The sequence below is a fragment of the Curcuma longa genome, chromosome 16 (assembly GCF_044706935.1).
Source record: "Curcuma longa cultivar G26 ecotype Majalengka, Jawa Barat chromosome 16, ITB_CL_G26_1.1, whole genome shotgun sequence".
Lineage (NCBI taxonomy): Eukaryota > Viridiplantae > Streptophyta > Magnoliopsida > Zingiberales > Zingiberaceae > Curcuma > Curcuma longa.
Window position 1 is genome coordinate 3181052 of NC_133876.1, and position 22214 is coordinate 3203265.

General features: G+C 37.5%; 1 protein-coding gene across 1 annotated transcript; it reads right to left on the reverse strand.

Annotated features, from left to right (window-relative positions):
- Positions 1-3926: 3926 nt before the first annotated feature.
- LOC141847742 (peroxidase 12-like) lies at positions 3927-5772 on the reverse strand. Its single transcript, XM_074735818.1, is given in 4 exon segments — positions 3927-4711; positions 5151-5345; positions 5462-5724; positions 5727-5772. Coding segments are annotated over 4 exon segments (1116 nt in total). The 3' UTR covers positions 3927-4099.
- Between the last annotated feature and the right edge of the window lie 16442 nt (positions 5773-22214).

Below are 22214 nucleotides of genomic sequence, written 5' to 3' on the forward strand. Positions count from 1 at the left end.
TGGCAAGAAACCTATTAACTGCAAATGAGTTTACAAGATCAAAACAAATTCTGATGGATCTGTTGAGTGCTACAAAGCTCGTCTAGTGGCCAGAGGTTTCTTACAGGAGTACGACATTGACTATGAAGAGACATTTGCTCCTGTTGCCCGTTTGACTTTTCTACGTTGTCTTTTGGCTATTGTTGCTGCTCGTCGATGGTCTCTTCACCAGTTGGATGTGAAGAATGCTTTCTTCATGGAGATCTTTCTGAGGAGGTTTATATGAGTCCGCCGCCGGGTTCGGACATTTCGGGGAAGGTATGTAAGCTACGTCGTGCTCTTTATGGTCTGAAGCAAGCACCACGAGCTTGGTTCGCTAAGTTCAGCTCAGCACTTATTCAGTATGGGTTTACTGCCTCTCCCTATGACTCTGCTTTATTCATTCGTCGCTCCTCATCCGGGATTATTATTCTATTATTATATGTTGATGATATGGTGATCACTAGAGACGATGCTTCTGGAATATCTGATTTGCAGACCTATCTTCATCAGCATTTTGATATGAAGAGTCTTGGTAAGCTGCGTTACTTTCTAGGTCTTGAGATTTCCGACACGGCAGATGGTATCTACTTGTCCCAGGCAAAGTATGCTTCTGACCTCATCTCCCGTGCTGGCCTGACTGACAGCAAGACTGTCTCGACTCACTTGAGGCAGACTGTCGTCTCACTCCTCTCGATGGTGCATCTCTTGAGGACCCCACGCTCTATCGCCAGTTAGTGGACTCCCTGATATATCTGACAGTCACTCGTCCTGACATAGCTCATGCAGTTCACATCATTAGTCAGTTCATGACTAGTCCCTGTACAGCTCATCACTCTGCTGTATTACGTATTCTCCGCTATGTTAAGGACACTCTCCTACATGGTCTTCACTTCTCTGCTGATTCATCATTGGTACTCACTAGTTACTCTGATGCTGATTGGGCAGGCGATCCCACTGACCGACGCTTCATCACTGGTTATTGTTTCTTCTTGGGTGATTCTCTTATTTCTTGGCGAAGCAAGAAACAGACTGTCGTTTCTCGTTCCAGCGCTGGTGAGAGTATCGTGCGCTTGCTGATTCTACTTCTGAACTTCTTTGGATTCGACGACTTCTTTCTGATCTTGGCATTCCTCAACCGCCAGCCACCGATCTTCATTGTGATAGTCAGAGTGTCATTCATTTAATCCAAAATTATATTGTATTTGTTCTGATGAATTGCTGATTGGTATTTCTGTTTTAAATGCATGATTGATATTTATGAAATCTGATTGATGTTTATGTTTTTATCTCAACTGTATTTATGGAATCTAATTAGTATTGTGTAGTTACGGAACAATCTGATCAATTCTAATATTGTTATATATATGTATATTTTATCATACTACATTTGATATTATAAGATAAGCTTATTGTGTTTGTCAAATTAGGTTGCTAGTGGTGGCATTGGAAGTGGTGTTGAAAATTATATTAGTGGCGATAACAATATTGCAGTTCAGGTAACTATCTTAACACAATATTATACTTTCGTTTATTATTTATAGCATGCTCTATTATAAAATTTGTTTAATCATTAATTATTGTTTATTGTGATATAGTCAAAACTAAAGAAGATGACTGCTGGAGATATCAGTGTTAATGCTAAATGTAAGCTGCTTCATTGGTCTGTTGATGGAGCTGTTGCAGAAGGTCGAATTGCATCCACGGATCCAAAAGCAAAAGTACATCACGTCCCTCTTGGTGGATCTTATTGGAAAGTTTGGATTGATAGAGTTTTTGTGGAGAAGGTGGAGCTAATTTGACCAAACGAAGAAATGCTTTTTTCTTTAGGATGCAATAGGAAGCACAATAGTTTGGGCATCAATATTTATAGTTTTGTCTAACTGATTTGGACGAATCCATATACTGTTTGTAGTAAAGATGAACATGAACTTGGATTGTTTTGTCTAACTAAATGTAGATGGTTATCTTTGATATATTTGAGCTCTGAATTTATAATTGTGAATGTAATGTTATCTATGTGTATGTTGGATTATAAATGATAGAACTTTGAGAAAACTATAATTATTTATATTTATATTATATATTTGTGTATATAGTAGGTATATTGTATTTTAAAAATATAATTATCCGCAGCGCGCGGGCTGCGTGCTGCGAAAAGGTGCATCCGCAGCACCCGGGCCGCGCGCTGCGGAATGGTGCATCTTTCCGCAGCGCGCTGCCCGCGTGCTACGGATGCACCTTTCCGCAGCGCGCAACCCGCGCGCTGCGGATGTACTGTAACTTTCAACAGCTTAGAGTTATGCAGCACACGATGTGCGCTGCAGATAGCTTAATTGCGCGCTGCGAAAAATCAAATTTATTGTAGTGTATAATTCTTTAAATCTTGCCATGATACTTCATTGATACATACTATCTTATGTCATACATGCATCATTCCAAATATATTAAATTTCTTTTAAAAGATAACTAAATAATGTATGTTATGCTCATTCATATGTATTGATTTGAGTTCCTTGTAATTAAGGCCAAATGATTTTATTTGATAACCTAGATAAGATGGTCAAATAAAGAGTGTCTAGATTGATATGCATGATCATATAACATAAGAAGAATTATTATACATATTATCAAAACTAAAAGATAACTTATGTGTGTACTAAGACAACATTTGATACAAATGAGATGTTAGGATGATGAATTAAGTTTAAAGTGCTTGCATCTACATGAGTTAAATATCATCAAATTACATGGACCTTGTATAGATCAATCATGGGAAAAACTAATGTATAAGTTATATATATTTGGTCCATAGATCATGAAAGAAAATTATTTTAAAAAATATTTATGAACTCTATTTAATTACTAATAGAAATCATCATTGATAGTATTAATACAAAGTAAGAATGAAACATTAAAATTTTCAATAATTTTTAATTTTGTGCTTTTCTTTAAAAATAATATATCTATTTTCAAAAATTTATTGTGATTTCGAAAGTGATCCACTAATAGATTATTGCTCGTGAAGTAAGAACCGAGGGTTCGACCTACATAAAGATTAACTTTTATACTACGTTATTATATTGATATCCCACTGATTTGAACAGTCCACTTATAGTGACGAGCTCACTGACCAAACTTAATTGGACTGATTTTGATAGACAGAATTCCTCCAATAAGATACACTTTGGACCAAAGTAATTTGGATTGCTTTTCACTTCTGTTTGGGGTAGCTGGAGTAAGGCTAGCTCAAATTGGTCCTGAGCAATGTTGAACTTTGATTGGGTCAAGGTCAAGGTGTAACTTGGTTAATTGAGATAGAGTTGGATATGGGGGATGGATTTTACTGATCAGCTTGAGTTGGACGTAATTTAATCCACTAAGTGAAGATGGTCGTCAGTAAGCTCTCGTGTGAGTTGGGTCGATGTGCATGGCTTATATAGCTTGAATGAGAATCAGACTAGCTAGCGGGTGCGAAATTCCTTCAATTTTGTCCTTTTTATTCAGCTGGAAATTGATAAAGCTAGACACCCTTGAATGCACTTTTGCCATGTATTGTCTCACTTGATTTTCAGCACTCCAGAGTTTCAGAGAAATTCCTAGTTCATCTTATTGCTATCTAATTAGTCCAGGAGACATGATACTTAGCATGAAAATTTTCAATATAAATAGAACATGACACTCATATTGACAGTGGGTTACACTGGCATGCAGTGGGACCCTTAATCCAGTAGTGTTAGAGTAATTTCTGGAAGTCATTGATTAGTTTGATGATGATATGATATTATATAAATGCCTCTGTTGCGTGTCTATGCCAACTGTTCATAGCTTTTTGACCCTGGAATTAATGGAGAGAGACCAACTTCGAGTAGTTAACCTTGTTTTTTTTTTCCGACTTAATTTGGACATAATATTCATTATTATATAAAGCATTTATTAATCGGATTATATTATATACGATACTGACTTTAACTTTTCAAAGTGGACAAGTATTAAAACGTGCTAATCAAAAGCACGCATGCATCCTCACAGTAGGTACGTGCAACGCCTTTATTTCTTAGATTATAAACTTCATGCCTACTTAGAACGCCTTGCTCTCATCCCCATCCACCACCGAGCCTAAGAAGTTCTTGCCTGAGTTGATGGCGGAGCAATTCCGGCGGATCTCGCCTTTGTTCCCGGTCAAGACGCTTAGCTCCCCCATTTTGGTCATCGAGTACACGAAGCTTTCAAAGAACAGAGCCTGGTTCTTCGCGAAGCTCGTGACGATGGGCTTCGTCCTGGAATCCTCGTACAGACCTTGGTCCGAGGTGAACAGCCCCTCCCGGTGCACCAGGTCCACGTAGTACTTGTTGTCGAAAAGGTCTGGTGTGCGGATGTCGTTGACGGTGGTGTTGATGGTGTCCTCGACGGGGCACGTCAGGTAGAGGTTGCTGGCGAAGGTGGGGCTGAGGATGGCGTCTTGCGAAGGGAAGAGGCGTCTCTGGAAGGAGGAGCAGTGTGCGACGCCGATGCTGTGGCCGCCGGAGAGGGTGACGAGGTCGATGGTGTTCAGGTCGAGCAGGGCGAGGGAGTCGATGAGGAAGGTGACGTTGGAGTTTGGGGATGGCAGAAATTTGAGAACTGTCTCCATGGTGGCGAAGGTCAAACCGTCACGTCGGCCGAGGGGAACAAGGTACTCTGGCCCACCCGACTGCATCAAAACACACATTAATTAGTCAAGGAGCATGCGATCGAAGTCAAAAGAAAAATAAAGGAGGAGGAGGACAGTTAACTAGCACTTCGGATATCTTTTTAATTTTCTTGAATTTTTTTTTCAAAAAGAAAATAAAAATGACAAAACATTAACAATAACAAAACATTAATTGCCCATCATATTCACGTGACTTAGAAAAAACACTCATGCTTCAATATTTTGAGAAATTGCCAAGTGGTTCTATCTTTACATGATAAAAGGATAAAAAGCACAAACCACTAAGAAGAAGTTTATTAAGAATAATACCGCACTCATGAAAAGCTTTCAACTAAGGTTGCGTAGGGAATCCTATCTTCAATTAGTTTTTCTTTTTAAAAGAAAAAATAGTTGTCTTAATTTTTTTTCAAAAATAATTAGTTCATATATATATATATACCAAATAGACGGAGTCACGAGCGGATAGAGCAGCAATGTCAGCACAAGAGACGACCGAGCCACAAGCCTTGGTTACAAGAGCTTGGATATCATTGATGGCTTTGAAGGCCGCCGGTCGGAGTGTCAAGTTAGGGGGAGCATCTTTCTCGCTCGGCCCGCCAGCAGAACCATCAAGCAGAATTGACCCGTCACAACCCTGCAGCACAATATAATTCAAATTATCGATCGAAACAAAAATATTTAATTTGCATTTTCAATAAGAAAATAATTAATTAAGAAAGCAAAATTATTAATTATATCCAAGCTAAGGACCTGGACAAAGCAGTCATGGAAGTGAAGGCGGAGGAGCGCAGCTGCTAGGCCGATGTTATTCTTGAAAGCTTGTTTTAGGAAGTTCCTGACGAGGGGCTCTACGTTGGGGCAGGTCGACTTGTAAAAGGAGAAGGAGAGGCCGTTTACTATGGGAGGGTAATTATAAGCTTCTGAAGGAGAAGCAATGAAGGATAAGAACAGAAACAGGATCAGATGAGCTGAAGAGGAGGAAGAAGAAGCCATTTGGAAAGAGTCTGAGTTCGTGCTTCCCACACTCGTTCAAGAGTGGAAATACCTTCATTTATAGGCATTAATGGGCTACAGGTTAAGATATTTGGTTGGCTTCAGATTTTCCACGTCGAGAAGTAGCTGAGATGTCGTACGGCGGCTAAAAGGATCGAAGCCATCCATCTAATGTTCCCTTTGAAAATTCAGCAATGTTGCGTAGGCTTGCCGGGTAAAGATTTTGACTATATATCTTTTTGTTGGAATTTTGATGGATGAGGAAATAAGAATATAAGAGAATTTTTATGAGAGAGTATGAAAAGAGAATGAAAAAGAGATTTTTTTATTGTATTTATTGATTATCATACAAAATCCCTATTTATACACTTAGACTCATACTTCTACATCATTCTATAATTAAAATATCACATCACAACTCATATGGATTTAGTTTTTTTTCTATACTAATAATTCTTGACATAAAGAGTTTCATTGAACTTAGTAACATAAGTGAACTTTATCTAGTTGATGAAGAGCCACATGAAATCAAATTGATTTTGACTACTTCCTTGTATGTGAAAGAAGTCAACTTGTCTTTGGCTTTGAAATAAGTTTACATGCCAACATCTGCCCCCCTTAAACTTGTTCTTTCTTGAACTCTTAATAAATTTCTTAAGTATTGAAAAGTTTTCACTTTTAGAGGCTTTATAAATATATCTGCAGCTACTTGATCACTTGACTTCACATAGAACAATTTTATTTTTTTGACTTAATATACTCCCTTATTAAATAAAAGCCAATATCAATATGCTTGGATCTTTCATGATGCCGCCGGCAAGCTCATTCTGATCTTGGACGTAGTACATTGGAATCTTGAAGCACCACCACGAACGCTATCGCACGTGCGCCTGCGGTGCGATAAGGCATCACCTAGTTGTGTCAGCAGCCAACTCCGGCGTGTCAGCTTAGTTATCCTCATCAAGCCACAACCTTGACATCTAGCTTCCCAACTAGTAGACGGTTCCCTTTATTAGTAGTAGCTTTAGAGCTAATTATGTGATGATCGACTAGGGACTTTTTGTATCATATTATATTATTAATAAAGATAAACTTTTTGATTATTATACTTACTTTATATTTGTGTCAAATAACTAAGTATAATAATGTCATTGGGTAGCTAGTTCTAATCTATATCATATCGATTGTTTGAATCGATAGTAAGATGATATAGAGAACACTACTCTTAATCATTCCTAGTCAAACATTAATATTAAGGGACGATGTTAATGCACTGAGACTAGCATGTAGGTCAACTGGATGACTTGATTTCATAAGTTATGAATATGAGATATCGAGTTGACACATGGATATACATTAGAGAATGTATACTGAATTAACCCGCCATGAGAAAGTTTCATGGATCGTTATATGAGTGTTATAAACTTTCTCATATGACTATTGGTATGAATAGTCCTTAGACCTGAATTCACTACGGTTCCCTACATAAGGAGTTATGTACTTTGGTATCGTCAAACGTCACTCGTAATAGGGTGGACCATAAAGGCGATCACTGAATATGTAACAAATTATGCAGAGGGATGTGAGTGATGTAGATGAGATCTATTCCTCCCATATAACAGGAGTGATATCTTATGGCCTCTTGATAGAGTAGGACCACGAGATGCATGACTATGCTCAAGTGAGTCAATATGAGATATTGAGCTTATTTACTTGAGTGAGTCTACTTGGGGATCAAGAAATATAAAGATTGATAAGAGGATGACACGATTTATGCCTCATTGATCAATCTAGATATCGAGGATAGAAGGACATGGTTATACATTATCATAGTTACGGAGGCTATGTCGGATCTTAACATTCTTGTCACTTTGGTAGCAATGATACATTACTAGATGCTGCTCATTGCTTATATTTCTAAAATGAGTTTTAGAGATATTGTCAATGTTATAAGAATTTATTGGGTCACACACAAATAATACTCTATTTGGAAATGAGTTCATTTTAGTTTGACTAAAAGAACAATTAAGCTCAATGGATGGCCTAGACTTGAGTTAGACTCAAGTTGGTTGAATTTGAGTTAAACTCAAATTAAATCAAGATGAATTTTGATTCATCATGCATGATTAATATGGATTAATCATGCAATTAAGAAGAGAAAGTTACATGCATGGAAGTTATCATGCATGAGTTGAATTTGAGTTAGACTCAAATTGAATCAAATTGGATTTTAATTCATCATGTATGATTAATGTGGATTAATCATGCAATGAAGAGGAGGAGGTTACATGCATGAGAGTTATCATGCTTGATTAATAGGATTAATCATACATTGATAAGGAATACCAAAAGTCTAAAAATCCTTGATATTCATGGCATGAGTATAAAAGAGTTTTCTTTTGTAAAACTTTTGGGTTGTTCATTTTTATTCCATCTTCCCTCACTTGGCCGAAACTCCTCTTCCCTCCCTTGGCCGAAATCCACAAAGGTTGCTAGCACAATCACCTTTCTCCAAAAGTGAGTATTCGTGTCGATACACATAGAGGCACGGACACTTGAACGTGCTAGAGATCTGACGACCTTTGGACGAGCGGGATAAGTGAATGACACGCATCAAAGGTGAATTCTATTAGATAAATTTTTTTTATAATTTTAACTTGCACAAATCTTTTGCTTGGATCGCTTGAGGGATCCTAATTTCTGTTGCGATTTTATTTTTATCGCATAGGATTCCCAACACCCTTTCCCCCAGATCAATGAAGAAGGGAGAATCCGAAGAACCAGAAGCGAAGCGCTATGCTGGGGCGAGGGGACGGGAAAAGAAACTGCTCCTAAGAAAGATATTAGGGTTCCCAATGCTTCTCCACGCCCAACGAGATGCGCAAACCTCCCAAAGCCAATCCCAAGGATCAATAAAGCTTCATAGGGTCTTTTTTATCCAGGTGCGGGTAGTCCGCATCTTCACAGACATGTCTATTTAACCGAGCCTCTCTCGGAGATAGTGCCCAGATTGTTACGCCTAGATTTTTGGCTAAGGCAATTACTGATTTGTTGCCTACATAGATCTTAATTGTAGCTTTTTGTTGCAATCTAAGATCCTGAAGTAATCTCTTTAGCTAAATAGCATGACAAACACAAGAGGCTGCAACAATATACTCCACTTCACAAGTTGATAGAGCAACAATTGATTGTTTCTTTGAAGACCAAGTGAAAGCAGCATTACCAAGATAGAACACGTATCCAACAGTGCTCTTGCGATCATCATAACTTTTAGCCCAACAATATCACTGAAACCAAAAAACTCTATATCTTTCGTTGATGAATAGAGAAGTCTATAATCAATTGTTCCTTTTATATATCTAAGAATTCTCTACGCTACATATAAGTGAGAAGTTTCTCGAGTTTCTATATACCTGCTTACCAAACTAACTCCAAATAATATATCAGGTCTTGTATATATCTGGTATCTGAGGTAGCCCACAAGTCTCTTGTAATAAGTCGGATTCACAAGTTTGCCTTCTTTATCTTTAGTCATTCTGATGTCATACTCAACAGGCATATCCATAGCATGACAATCTTCCATTGAGAATTTCTTTAGAATCTTTGCGACATATTTTTCCTGTGATACAAAGATTCCCTCTTCTCTTTGTTGTACTTCAAAGTCAAGGAAGTATCTCATCAATCCCAAATCTGTCATCTTAAACTCCTTCTCTATTGATTGCTTGAATTCTCTAATCATGGAGATATTATTACCTATAAAAATTAAATCATCCACATAAAGACATACCAGCATGATATCTCCATATGAATTATTCTTCAGGTATAAAGAATGCTCATAGGAGCACTTTGTGAAACCTTCTTTTATAAAGTATTCATCAATTCTTGAGTTCCAAGCTCTAGGGGCTTGCTTGAGTCCATAAAGAGTCTTATGTAATTTGTATACTTTTTCTTCTTGCCCTTTGATGATTAAACTCGGTGGTTGTTCGATATAGATCTCTTCTTCAAGATTTCTATTTAAAAAGGTAGATTTTGCATCCATCTGATATATCTTCCATCTTTTTTGAGCTGAAAGAGAGATGAGTAGTCTTACTGTTTCAAGATGGGCTACTGGTGCAAAGACTTCTTCGTATTAAATCCTGTACTTTTGCTTGTATCTTTTAGCAACCAACCTTGCTTTATACCTTTCAACTTCTCCTCTTGCATTTGTCTTTATTTTGAACACTCATTTGACTCTAATAGCTTTATGTCTTTGAGGAAGTGCAGTGAGCTCCCATGTATTATTCTTCTTTATAGTATGAATCTCTTCTTCCATTGCTTTTCTCTATTTTGCATCTTTGGAGGCTTCTTCACAAGTTATAGGATTATATTCTACAAATATACATAAGTTATTAAAATCAACATCAGTATCAATCACTCGGCTGGAGTCATATATGTCTTGGATGCTCTTCATCATTTTCTCAATCGGACTGTTTGGATTATCACTTTTTGACTGAGTATCAACTTGTTGGGGTGATGATACTTCTTCACTCTCTCCTTGTTTGTCTTTTTCTTCTACAAATGAGATTTGCTTCATGTCGTCACTGTTGGTGCAATCTTTGCCCCAAGTGCATTGAGTTTCAATGTTTGGCTAAACTATGTTTGAAGTTAGGCAATACTTGTGATCTAACATGTGTGATGCAAGTTTGCAGAAAAGTCCAAGCGTAGTCTTGGCAAGCAAAAATCCAAGTGGGTAGTCTTGGCAAGCAAAAGTCCAAGTGAGAAGTCTTGGCAAGGAAAAGTCCAAGTGGGTAGTCTTGGCAAAGCAAAAGTCCAAGTGGGTAGTCTTGGCAAGGAAAAGTCCAAGTGGGTAGTCTTGGCAAAGAAAAGTCCAAGTGGGAAGTCTTGGCAAAGAAAAATCCAAGTGGGAAGTCTTGGCAAGGAAAAGTACAAGTGGGTAGTCTTGGCAAGGACTTGACATGACGAAGCTGATGGAAGCATCTCAAGCTAGTGCAGGGAAGGCATGAGGCTGTGGAAGATGTTTGAAGGCCGAGGTCTAGGTCAAGAGAAGCTGAAATGTGATTTTTCAACTTCATCTGTGAGATACCAATAGATTTTTAGTTATTTTATTTTAGTATTTATATATATTTTAACTTGTTATTCATTTTATTTTAGTGGACCAGTTAGAATCAAATTAAACAACTTGGTTTGGTTCGATAAGGAAGAGAATTTTTGATAAAATAAAATAGATGAATAGATTCCTCTTGCAAAGACGAATCCAACAAAATTGATTTGAACCAAATCGAAGATCGTTTGGTTGACGAACCAAGCGAACCAAAAGATTAATCTGGTTCAATTTAATAAATTTAAACCAGTTAAACCTATTCCTAAAGCCGTTTTAAAAATACTGTGCACTCCTCAATATAACCCCGCCGCCCGTTTCTCTTCCGAACCCTCGCCCGCGCCCGCGCGACCGCGTCCACGCCCGCGCGATCGCGTCCACGCCCGCGCGACCGCGTCCACGCCTCGCCCGCGTCTCGCGCAACGGAGCCGCCGCCATCCGCTACCGGGTTTCTCGCGCAAGCGAGGGTTATAAGAGGAGGGCGGCAGAAACCTAACCCTATTCCTCCTCTCCTCTGCTGCTGCCTTGCCGCCGCCTCCCTCGCCCAACTGCACAGCCCGAGCGCCGCCGCCCGCCGCGTAGGAAGACCAGCGCCCAGCCGCCGTGGTTCCCTCCTCTGCCCTGCCACCGCTCCGCCGCCGCTTTCAGCCGTCGTCCGTCTCCCTTTGTCGCCGTGTTTTTTTTCCTCTGCGTGCCACTGACGCCATCACCGCCGGCTGCCACCGAGGATTTGGCCACCAATAAAGATTTCGGTACCAGGATTTATTGGGTTGTTAATTGCTTGATTAATTAGTTGATTACGGTACAAGTAGTTGATAAATTGCTTGATTAATTAGTTTAGGGTATTTGATTTAACAAATTTATCAAGTAGAAAATTTATGAGTAGGTAATTCATTAAAAGCTTGTGTGATTAAACAAAGGATATTGGGTTAATTAAGATAAATAATCTAGTGTAATTGGATTATTAATCAGTTTAGTAAATTGTTAATTAGTTAATAACTAATAATTAGCTGTTTGATTAATTAGTTTAATAACTAATTTGTTAAGTTAGATCATTACTGAGCAGTTAATTTATTTAGAGGTAATCTGTTTAATTGAACAAATAGATAATTACTTATTTAATAATTAGTTAGGTTTATTGATTGTTGTAGTAATTGATGAAAATTTAATTAGATGGTTAATGAGGTTGATTTAAGTTATTAATCTATTTAAGACTTAATGGCTAATTAATAATTAAGAGATTTATTTGCTTTACTGGTAACACTGTAAATGAAATTTGAGAATTGATTAAATTACTTAAGTAAAGTAATACTTAGTTATTAATCAAATTAATTGATTAATGATCGTGTAATTCATACGTGGTCAACTGAATTATTAAACAGTTTAATAATTAGATCATATTAATTGGGTAGTAATTGAGTTAGATCGATCTTAGAGCTGATTAGAGTTTACTTTGTCGAAAAGTGAATATAATATTGAGAAGATGATTATTTTAAATTACAGGACTTTGGCTTGTAGATCCTGTTATTCGAAAGAATTCTTAATTCGACGATTCGCCAATCAGGTGGGTAATCTCTGTATTTGGTCAATACAGATCTATTCTCTTTTCAATCTATATTTTCTTTTCTACTGTTGTTGATTTGTCTATCGATCACATTCTTACATCTGTTTGTGGGTACTCCTGTATATATCTTTCATCGTGCATGATTACCTTGTTGATATCTCTACTATAGTCATTGTTTGATTCATAGCTTGATACTTACCTTTGTCCTTAATATGATCCCACTACCATCAATATAGTGTTCTTAAGTGTTGTTTATCTATGTTGAATTTATCATGATTGATATTGCACATGCTTTGATATTATGGTAGTTAGCAGTTGAACTATGCAAATAACATGTTGTTATTGTTAACTCTCACTGCACAGGTTGAGTGAGAGGATTTTAGCACTGCACAGGTTGGGTGCTACCTCACTGCACAGGTTGAGTGAGAACATTTTAGCACTGCACAGGTTGGGTGCTACCTCACTGCACAGGTTGAGTGAGAACATTTTAGCACTGCACAGGTTGGGTGCTACCTCACTGCACAGGTTGAGTGAGAACATTATAGCACTGCACAGGTGGAGTGCTACCAGGACTAACTAGATAGCTCTGACTATGCATGCATTTAGTATTGGTTGCTGCATTTATAGCTAGTACATTTGTTATGATATGATTATGCACTTGTTATATAACTGCTGCATTTGTATGACATACATGATGTTTCTACTGGCCTTGCTCCTGTAGTATCATGTTGAAATTGGATACCTTTTGACACCTATGCTATTATCCATTTGATACCTTTCTGTCTCCCCAGGTACCAGATAGGTTTTCCTTGGAGCTTGGAGATTGGCCGAACTGCCCCCATCTCACAACAGGGTGACGTGCAGATTCCTTTGTGTGTTTCTTTTTGATTGTGAGTACTTTGTATGGTTTTCGGATTTTACATGGATGTGTAATTATGTATTGCTTTTGATGTGTGATGTTTGGTTTGTACTCGGAGGTGTGGTTTTCGGATTTTAATTGTATGTGTTGGATATGTGTATGTGGTCGTATGGGCCTTTGGTGTGGTAGTAGTCTTGGATTTATTTATGTTGAATTATATTCTTGGTCGTGTCGGCCTTTATGCCATTATGTATTCAGGAAATTGTCATGGTTACTGGGGAGATGCTGTCGAAATTTTTCGGACGGCCTCCCGAGGCGTGACATCATCAGTCGACTGGCCCTGCCAGCAGTCGACTGCTCATAAATCAAACGGACACAGAGAAATCAGTCGAGCCAGAGGAAGACAGGAGTCGACTGGGCAGTCGACTGGTGTTATGGTGAGTCGACTGTTGCTAGTCGACTGGTCTTGGAACAGTCGACTGTGATTTGAATGTTGCAGAAAATTGGAAAGCATTTAATGCGCTTTAATGCGAGATTTTGTTGCCGATTGAAGGCATCAGTCGACTGGCCCTGCCAGCAGTCGACTGATGTTGCAGAGATTATAAAAGAAGCCTGCGCGAGAACAACTCAAGAATTTTGCTATTCTTTCATTCTTTTGTGCTTCTTCTGAGAACTTGTTTGTTCTCTATTCTCTGCTTTCTTCCTCTCCTCACAAACACTAATTCATATCATATTTGAGGATATCAAAAGAGTTGTAAAGGTTTCTCCGCCTTCGAGGTTTTCGAGAAGGAGAAGATTCATAGTGCATCGGGTGTGTGCGTGCGTGTGGATCCTTGGATTAGTCACCTCTGCGGAGGTGGAGACCAAGTAAACAAATCGGGTTAGCGTTGATCTCTTGTTTTCTCTTTTATATTTTTGCTTCCGCTAATCTCTGTGCAGAGAAAGAACAAGAAAAATCGAGAAACGCTATTCACCCCCCCTCTAGCGAACCAACCGATCCTAACAGTCACTATTGTTGTTGTTCCAATTTCATATTTGTTCTTCATCAAATTTCACATCTCTTGATACCATAAGCTTTTGAGTTATGGGATTGTATAGTTTGTACTCGCTAGCATTCTCATAATAGCTCAGGAGAATACACTTCTGACTTTTATCTTCAAGTTTTGTCCGCTTCTCTTCTTGTACTTTTGCAAATGCTACACTCCCAAAAATATGAAGATGATCCACTCTTGGTTTATGTAAACTCCAAGCTTCCTTTGGGGTGATGTCTCCAATTCTTTTAGTAGGAAACCTATTTAATAAATATACAATACAAGTAATAACATCTCCCCAAAATTCTTTTAGGATATTTTTCTCTTTCAACATATATTGAATCATATTTAGAATAGTTCAAAATTTTCTTTCTAAAACATCATTTTGCTGTGGTGTTTGGGACATTGTGAGTTGGTGAATAATACCATTTTCCCTGTAAAAATTTTTAAACTCCAATGAGGTGTATTCACCACCTCGATTAGTTCATAGACATTTTATCTGATATCCACTTTGTTTTTCAACTAAAATTTTGAATTGCTTAAATTTGGTAAAAACTTCTTTCTTCTCTTTCAACATATATACCTAAGTTTTTCCACTATAATCATGAGTGAAAGTCAAGAAATACCTATTTCCACCATTAGAGCTAGGTTTGATGGGTCCACAAATATCAAAATGCACAAGTTCAAATTATGAAGATGCTCGCCTCATGTTGTACTTTTTGAATGACTTCCTCTGCTGCTTTCCAACAACACATATTTCACATAGATGGTTGGAACTGTCAATTTTTGGCAATTCAAATACTATGTCATTTTTTGAAAGTAGCTTTAATGTCTCAAAATTCAGATGCCCGTATCGAAGATGCCAAAGAATGGAACTATCCATAGTGCTTGCCTTAAAGCAATTCCCTTAATTGATGCTCAATTTTAGTGGGAACATTCTGCTCTTGGCCATTGTGACATGAGTAATAAGATTATTACTTTTATCATGAACACTAAGAGCCAAGTCCTTCATCTGTATATCATATCCTTTCTCCAATAATTGACTGATGCTCAAAAGATTATTTTTGATATCGGGAACATAATAAACATATGAGATGCATACCTTCTTTCTATTTTGTTATTCAAACATAATATCACCTTTTTCTTTAATTGACCTTTGTGAGAGGTCTTCGAAGGTGATATTGCCCATTTGCCTTTCATCGAGCTTTATGAAAAACTCCTTTCTCCCACACATATGATTTGATGCTCCTGTGTCTAGGAACCATGTACCAAGCTAGATAAATTCTGGCCCATCACATGCCATCAACAATACTGGCCCTTCATTGTCCAACTCTTTATTAACAAAGTTCACTATTTCTTCTCCAGTGTTAGTGTTATACCAACATTCATTATAGTGATGACCATACTTCTTGCAAATGCGACATTGAGATTTAATTTTATCACACCTCCATCCAGTATTTCTACCTCGTCCTCGGCCTTGACCTCGGCTTCCACCATGGCCTCTTCCATGTCCATGTCCATGTTCTTTTTAATTATCTTCATTTCCATCATTCTGATTTTGAGTGTGCTCATTGAAGTTAGAAGTACGACCACCTCTTCCTCTCTATGTAGAAGACCTTCTTTGTTAAAGACCTTTTCTGTATGATTTATTCTTCTTGAATGATAATTTAGCTTGGAGTGTTTGCTCCAAAGTTCTTCCTTGACTTTTCTTCAATATTCTTTGTTCATATGCTTAAAGGGATCCCATAAGCTCTTCCACAACCATCATCTCCAAATCATTTAATTCCTCGATCATCACAACTATGAAATCAAACTTCTAGCTAGTCTAAAGATCTTAAGACTTTTTCTACAACTCAAACATCTTTTAGCTCCTTGCCATTTCGTCTCATTTGATGAACAATGGAGATAACTCAGGAGAAATAATCAAAAATTATTTCTAAATTCTCGTGTTGTAGTGCTTCAAATTGAGCTTGAAGGGCTTGTAGGTGAATCTTTTTTACTTTATCTACTCCATCATATGTTGTCTTCAATATCCCCCAAGCCTCTTGTGATGTTGCTGCTAAAGCAATAAACTCACAAGCAACCTCATCTACTCCTTGATTGATAGTAAATAAGGCCTTCTTCTCTCTTCTCTTCATCGCCTTAAGAGTTTGCTCATTTCCATCTCTTATTTCAGCTATAGTATAGCCAGTCTCCACAAGGTCCCATACATCAAGGGATTCTAATAAAACCCCCATTTGTATACTCCTCATTTTGTAGTTGTCTTTGGTTAACTTCGGTACTTAGAGGGAGCTCATCGAAGCCATTGGTATATATGGCTCTGATACAAGATTTGTTAAAATTTTGGTGGATCTAGGATGAGGAAACAAAAATGTAAGAGAACCTTTTGTGCGAGCCTATGAAAAGAGAATATGAAAGAGAGACTTTCTTATTGTACTTGTTGATCATCATACAAAGTCCCTATTCATACACTTAGACTCATGCTTCTACATCCTTCTACAATTAATACAACACATCACAAGTCAAATGGATTTAGTTCTTTCTATACTAATGACTCTTGTCATAAAGAGTTTCATTGAACTTAGTAAGATAAGTGAACTTTGCCTAGTTGATGAAGAGTCACATGAAATCAAATTGATTTTGACTAATTTCTTGCATGGTTGAAGAAGTCAAATTTGATGGGAAAGTCTTGAAAAACTGTTCCGGTAGATTCTTGCAGAACAAAAATTTTCTCGGAAACGATCTCAAGTTGCCCTCATAGTCGATCAAACTTCGTTTGATCGACTCGTTTAGATCATTGGGCTCTTGTGTTTGGTTTACAAGATCCAATATAGAAAGCATAATTTAATTAACACGGAAACATTAAATTATACCTTATGAAGTTTGTACCCGAAGACCTCTTGATCTTCTGCTGTATTCCTCTCCTCTTCTCGAACGTTGTGTGGGCAACGATCCTTCGAGAATTTCTCCACCAGAATTCTCCTCTTTGATGGCTTGCTAAACTTCCTTCTTTTTGCTTGAAGAAAAGAGAAGAAGAAGAAAGGGTTGGCTGCCGAGAGCGTCTCGGCCACCAAGAGCTATTAACTTCGTATGTTCAAACCCGTTGAGAATCCCCTTCTTTTATAGCCTAGCCATCCCATAAATATGGTATAATTTGAGCCATAAATATGGTATGATTGAATCGTAAACATGGTATGATTTAGATCAATCAATTCAGAGATTTTGGCAAGATTTCGAAAGTTTTCAATTCGAATCGAGGAGCTTAATCGATCAAGGAATCGATTAAACATCGTAACTTTTCCTCATTAACACTGGTAATCGATCAGGTGATCGATTACCAGGCTGGTAATTGATCAACTGATCGATTACCAGTCGATCTCTCACGAGGCTTGGTAATCGATCAGCTGATCGATTACCAAGGTGTGTAATCGATCAGCTGATCGATTACATAGCCTTGTATGGGTTCGAATGCCTGGTTTCTTCACAAATTCTTCCAAGGTGGACTTGAGGATTCCCAGAGGCTATAGCAGGGACCTAGAGAAGGAATTGGTTTTGGTCTTCTGATGATCTTAAGCTTCCCATGCTCTTTACCGAACACACAACTTAAGTCTATCAATAATAACTCATTCCACTAGAGAGTTATTATTGCACTATCACACCAATCCCATATTATAATATGGGCTCCTTCTTATTATCTGTACATTAATCTCCCTATGTTTAAGATATCGTATGTCTGTCAATTAAATGAGTTACTGACAACTCTAATTTAATGAACTTCTAATCCAAGAGTAGTACCACTTAACCTTATTATCATGCGGACAAAGTCCACCTGCAGGGTTTACATGATAATCCTTATGAGCTCCTCAAGGGGACATCATCAACCTAGATTATAGGACACAGTTTCCTTCTATAATCAACAACACACCATGTACATAATACTACTTCCCAACTCATCGGGTCTATTGATCTATCGATCTAAATCTCACCTTTTGATGAATTAAAGAAGAACATACTAAGCACATGTGTTTGTTATTATATCAGGATTAAGAGCATGTACATCTATAGTAACAGAGGTTTAGTTCGATTATATAGTCAGTATAAATCGAACAATCCTCAAATGGTCCTATTCAATACACACTTAGTGTACTAGTGTAATTCTATAGTCAAGACAGACTAAGACTGAATTACACTACAACCACTCCAATGGTTTGTCCAATCTATCTTGGTTGTGAACATTGTTTATAACCTATAAGGAACTGATAACATGGTCTTCTGTGTGTGCACTCCGCACACCATGTTTATCTACAATATAGATTAAATGGACACTTATAAAATATTGACCAAATGTGATTCTTATTTTAGAATGTTTATTTACACAGCTAGGATTCTAGTATACATCCCAACAATATTATCTTTGGCTTTGGAATAAGTTTCATGCCAAAACTTTTAATTATGCGAATAAGTAGGTAGTTTTGATGTGTACTAGCAAGAATGAGACTCAGAAACACCATTCCACTGTGGTGTTCCAGGTGGAGTAAGTTGAGATATGATTCCGCACTCAACTAGATGGTTACGAAACTCTTGGCTAAGGTATTCATCATCTCGATCTGATCAAAGTATCTTAATACTCTTACCTAGTTGATTTTGTACTTCACTCTTGAATTCTATGAAGTTTTCAAAGGATTTCGACTTGTGTTTCATGAGATATACATAGCCGTATCTACTAATATCATCAGTAAAAGTAATGAAATACTGATAGCCTCCTCTAGTTGCTATATTGAAAGGGTCACATACATCAATATGTATGTTAGTAGCTCTTTCACCGTGTTCACTAAAAAGAATTTTAGTCATCTTAGCTAGAAGACAAGATTTGCATGTCTCAAATGATTCAAAATTAAATGAGTCTAGAAGTTCATCCTTATAGAGTTGAGATATGCGACTCTCATTTATGTGACCCAAGTGACAATGCCAGAAATATGTTTGGTTTAAATTATTCGATTTGAACTATTTGATATTTATGTTATAGATTGGATTTTCTAAGCCTAGAACATAGAGTCCACTCATTAGAGGTGCATTACAAAAGAACATATCATTTAATATTATAGAACAACATTTATCCTTTATGTAAATGAAAAGTCTTTTTTGTCCAAACAAGATATAGAAATTATGTTCTTAGTTAATGCAGGTATAAAATATCACTCCTTTAGTTCTAAGACAAGCCCAATGGACAAAGATAAGTAATATGTTCCTACTACTATAACAGCAACTCTTGCGTCATTGCCTACTCGTAGGTCCACTTCGCCCTTTATCAATGTTCTACCTCTTCACAAGCTCTGCACATTGATACACATGTGAGACGCTCAATTGGTATCTAATACCCATGATGAAGAAATAGATAGATTAACTTCTATAGCATATATACCTGAAGCAGAAGTCTCACTTCTTTTCTTCTTAACTTCCTCCAGGTAAAGCTTGTAGTTCCTCTTCCAATGTTCGTTCTCACCACAATGGAAGCAGGCTCCTTCCTTAGTCACCCCGCCTTTGGGTTTCAGCGCAAAAGAGTTAGCTGTGCCCTTGGATTGGGTCTTACCCTACCTTTGGGCTTCCATTTGCCTTTGCTTTTCTGTACCATTAGCACGGTACTAGATTTAATCTTTTTGAGATTGGGCTCAACAGTTCTTAACATGCTAAGCATCTCAGGCAATGGTTTGTCAATTTCATTCATGTTATAGTTTATAAAAGATTGACTATACCCTTCCGACAACGATTATAGGATAAGGTCAGTGGCCAATTCTTAGCCTAGTGGAAATCCTAGTCTTTCAAGGTTCTCTACAAACCTAATCATTTTGAGTACGCGAGTTCCTACAGGAGTTTCCTCTTGCATCTTGCATGCAAATAGGGTCTTAGATACCTCAAACTGTACGTGCCTAACTTGTCCTTGATATAGTTGCTTCATGTGCTCAATCATATCACGAGTATCCATGTTCTCATGTTGCTTCTAAAGCTCAAAGTTCATAATAGCAAGCATAAGACATGATACATCTAGTGTATCATCCTGATGCTTCTTGTAAGTATCTTTTTCCGCACGAGTAGTAGTAGTGGCGGGTGCTTCAGGAAGAAGTTACTCTAGGACGTACAGTTTGTGTTCTTGCTTGAGAATGATCCTCAAGTTTCTGTGCCAGTTTAGAAAATTTACTCCGTTGAGCTTGTCCTTCTTAAGGACAAATCACAGAGAAAGAGTATTCGACGTATTTAGCAACATGGTGATCTACAACATTAAAATGTATAAATGAGCATCATATCTAAATTATTTAATTAGACTTTTAATTAAATGATATTCCCACTGAATCGTAGAGCTTTGATAGGGGCTAGTCATGAATGTAGGTAACCACAGTTTTACCCATCCTTCTAGATCTAAAACCAATAGCGACAAGATTCATGTGGGACAAGATCCTCATTATACTTCATCTTGAGTTACCTTTGGCTAATCGTCCAAGACTTAGTATAATTAGGTAGACAACATGCCAATTGCATCTTATGCAACTCTTGTGAATAAAGGGTCAAAATATACATTATACATCATCTTGAGTTAGCTTTGGCTAGTCGCCCAAGACTTAGTATAATTGTTCTTTAACCCATCTTTCCCAACTTTTGGGATATGCCTCTAAGTTCTCAATCCAATTGAGGTAACTTAGTTAAGTCTAACTCAAAGTTCGATAGTGGAACATCACAATTGTCCACTCGCACTCTACCAAGATAAAATGTATCATTTTACTTTGGCAAACTCAATAACAAATGATCGAGGTAGTAGTAAGTACCAAACTTTGGTAGACATATCGAGTTGACTTAATTAAGATAAAATTATTATCTAAAAATGCATCACATACACACATGACATATATTAACATATAAGCATAAATGTGACATGGTTATAGCTCGTATACTGCGATCCTTTCAAGCTAATGAGAAGATCGAATGGTCAACCTAGGGGTAGCATCTTCTCCAAGTGCTTCTTTCGGTTGTTATGTGTCGTTGGCATCCTTCTTGTAACCTAATCCTTCAATGAACTTCAACTCCTCATTTTGTACATTACAAAATAAGAAAACTCGAGTTACATTCGAGTCTAAATCTATTTTACAACTAAAAAAATAGAGATGAAGGCACGGCATGCAGACCGTATTATAAATTACATTACAACATGCATATACACACAATCACAATCATATTGGGGTTAAGGGCTATAACCATGCACCATAACATTCATCACATATAAAAGTACATAAAACTTTATATGATTATTTGCAAGTGACTCTAATACCACTGTAGGGAATCCTATGCGACAAACAATAAAATTTATAGCGGAAATAGGATCTCAACGAGCGATCCATGCAAAAGAAAACTCATACAAAGTTTGATTTATCTATCTAATAGATATATACCTTTGAAGCATACCATTCGCTTATCCCGCTCATTCTCGATTCGCTGGATCTCTTACATGTGATAGGAAAGTCTTGAAAAATCGTTTCAGTAGATTCTTGCAGAACAAAAATTTTCCTGGAAACGATCTCAAGTTGCCCTCATAGTCGATCAAACGAAGTTTGATCGACGCATTTAGATCATTGGGCTCTTGTGTTTGGTTTACATGATCCAAGATAAAAAGGATAATTTAACTTATGCGGAAACATTAAATTATACCTTTCTTCGGACTATTGTGAAGGATGAAGTTTGTACCCGAAGACCTCTTGATCTTCTACTGTATTCCTTTCCTCTTTTCGAACGTTGTGTGGGCAACTATCCTTCAAAAATTTCTCTACCAGAATTCTCCTATCCGATGGCTAGCAAACTTTCCTTCCTTCTCTTTGTGAGAAGAGAAGAGGAAGAAAAAGAGGTTGGCTACCGAGAGTCTCGGCCACCAAAGGTTTATTTCGTGTGTCTCTAAAACCCGTTGCAAGCCTCCT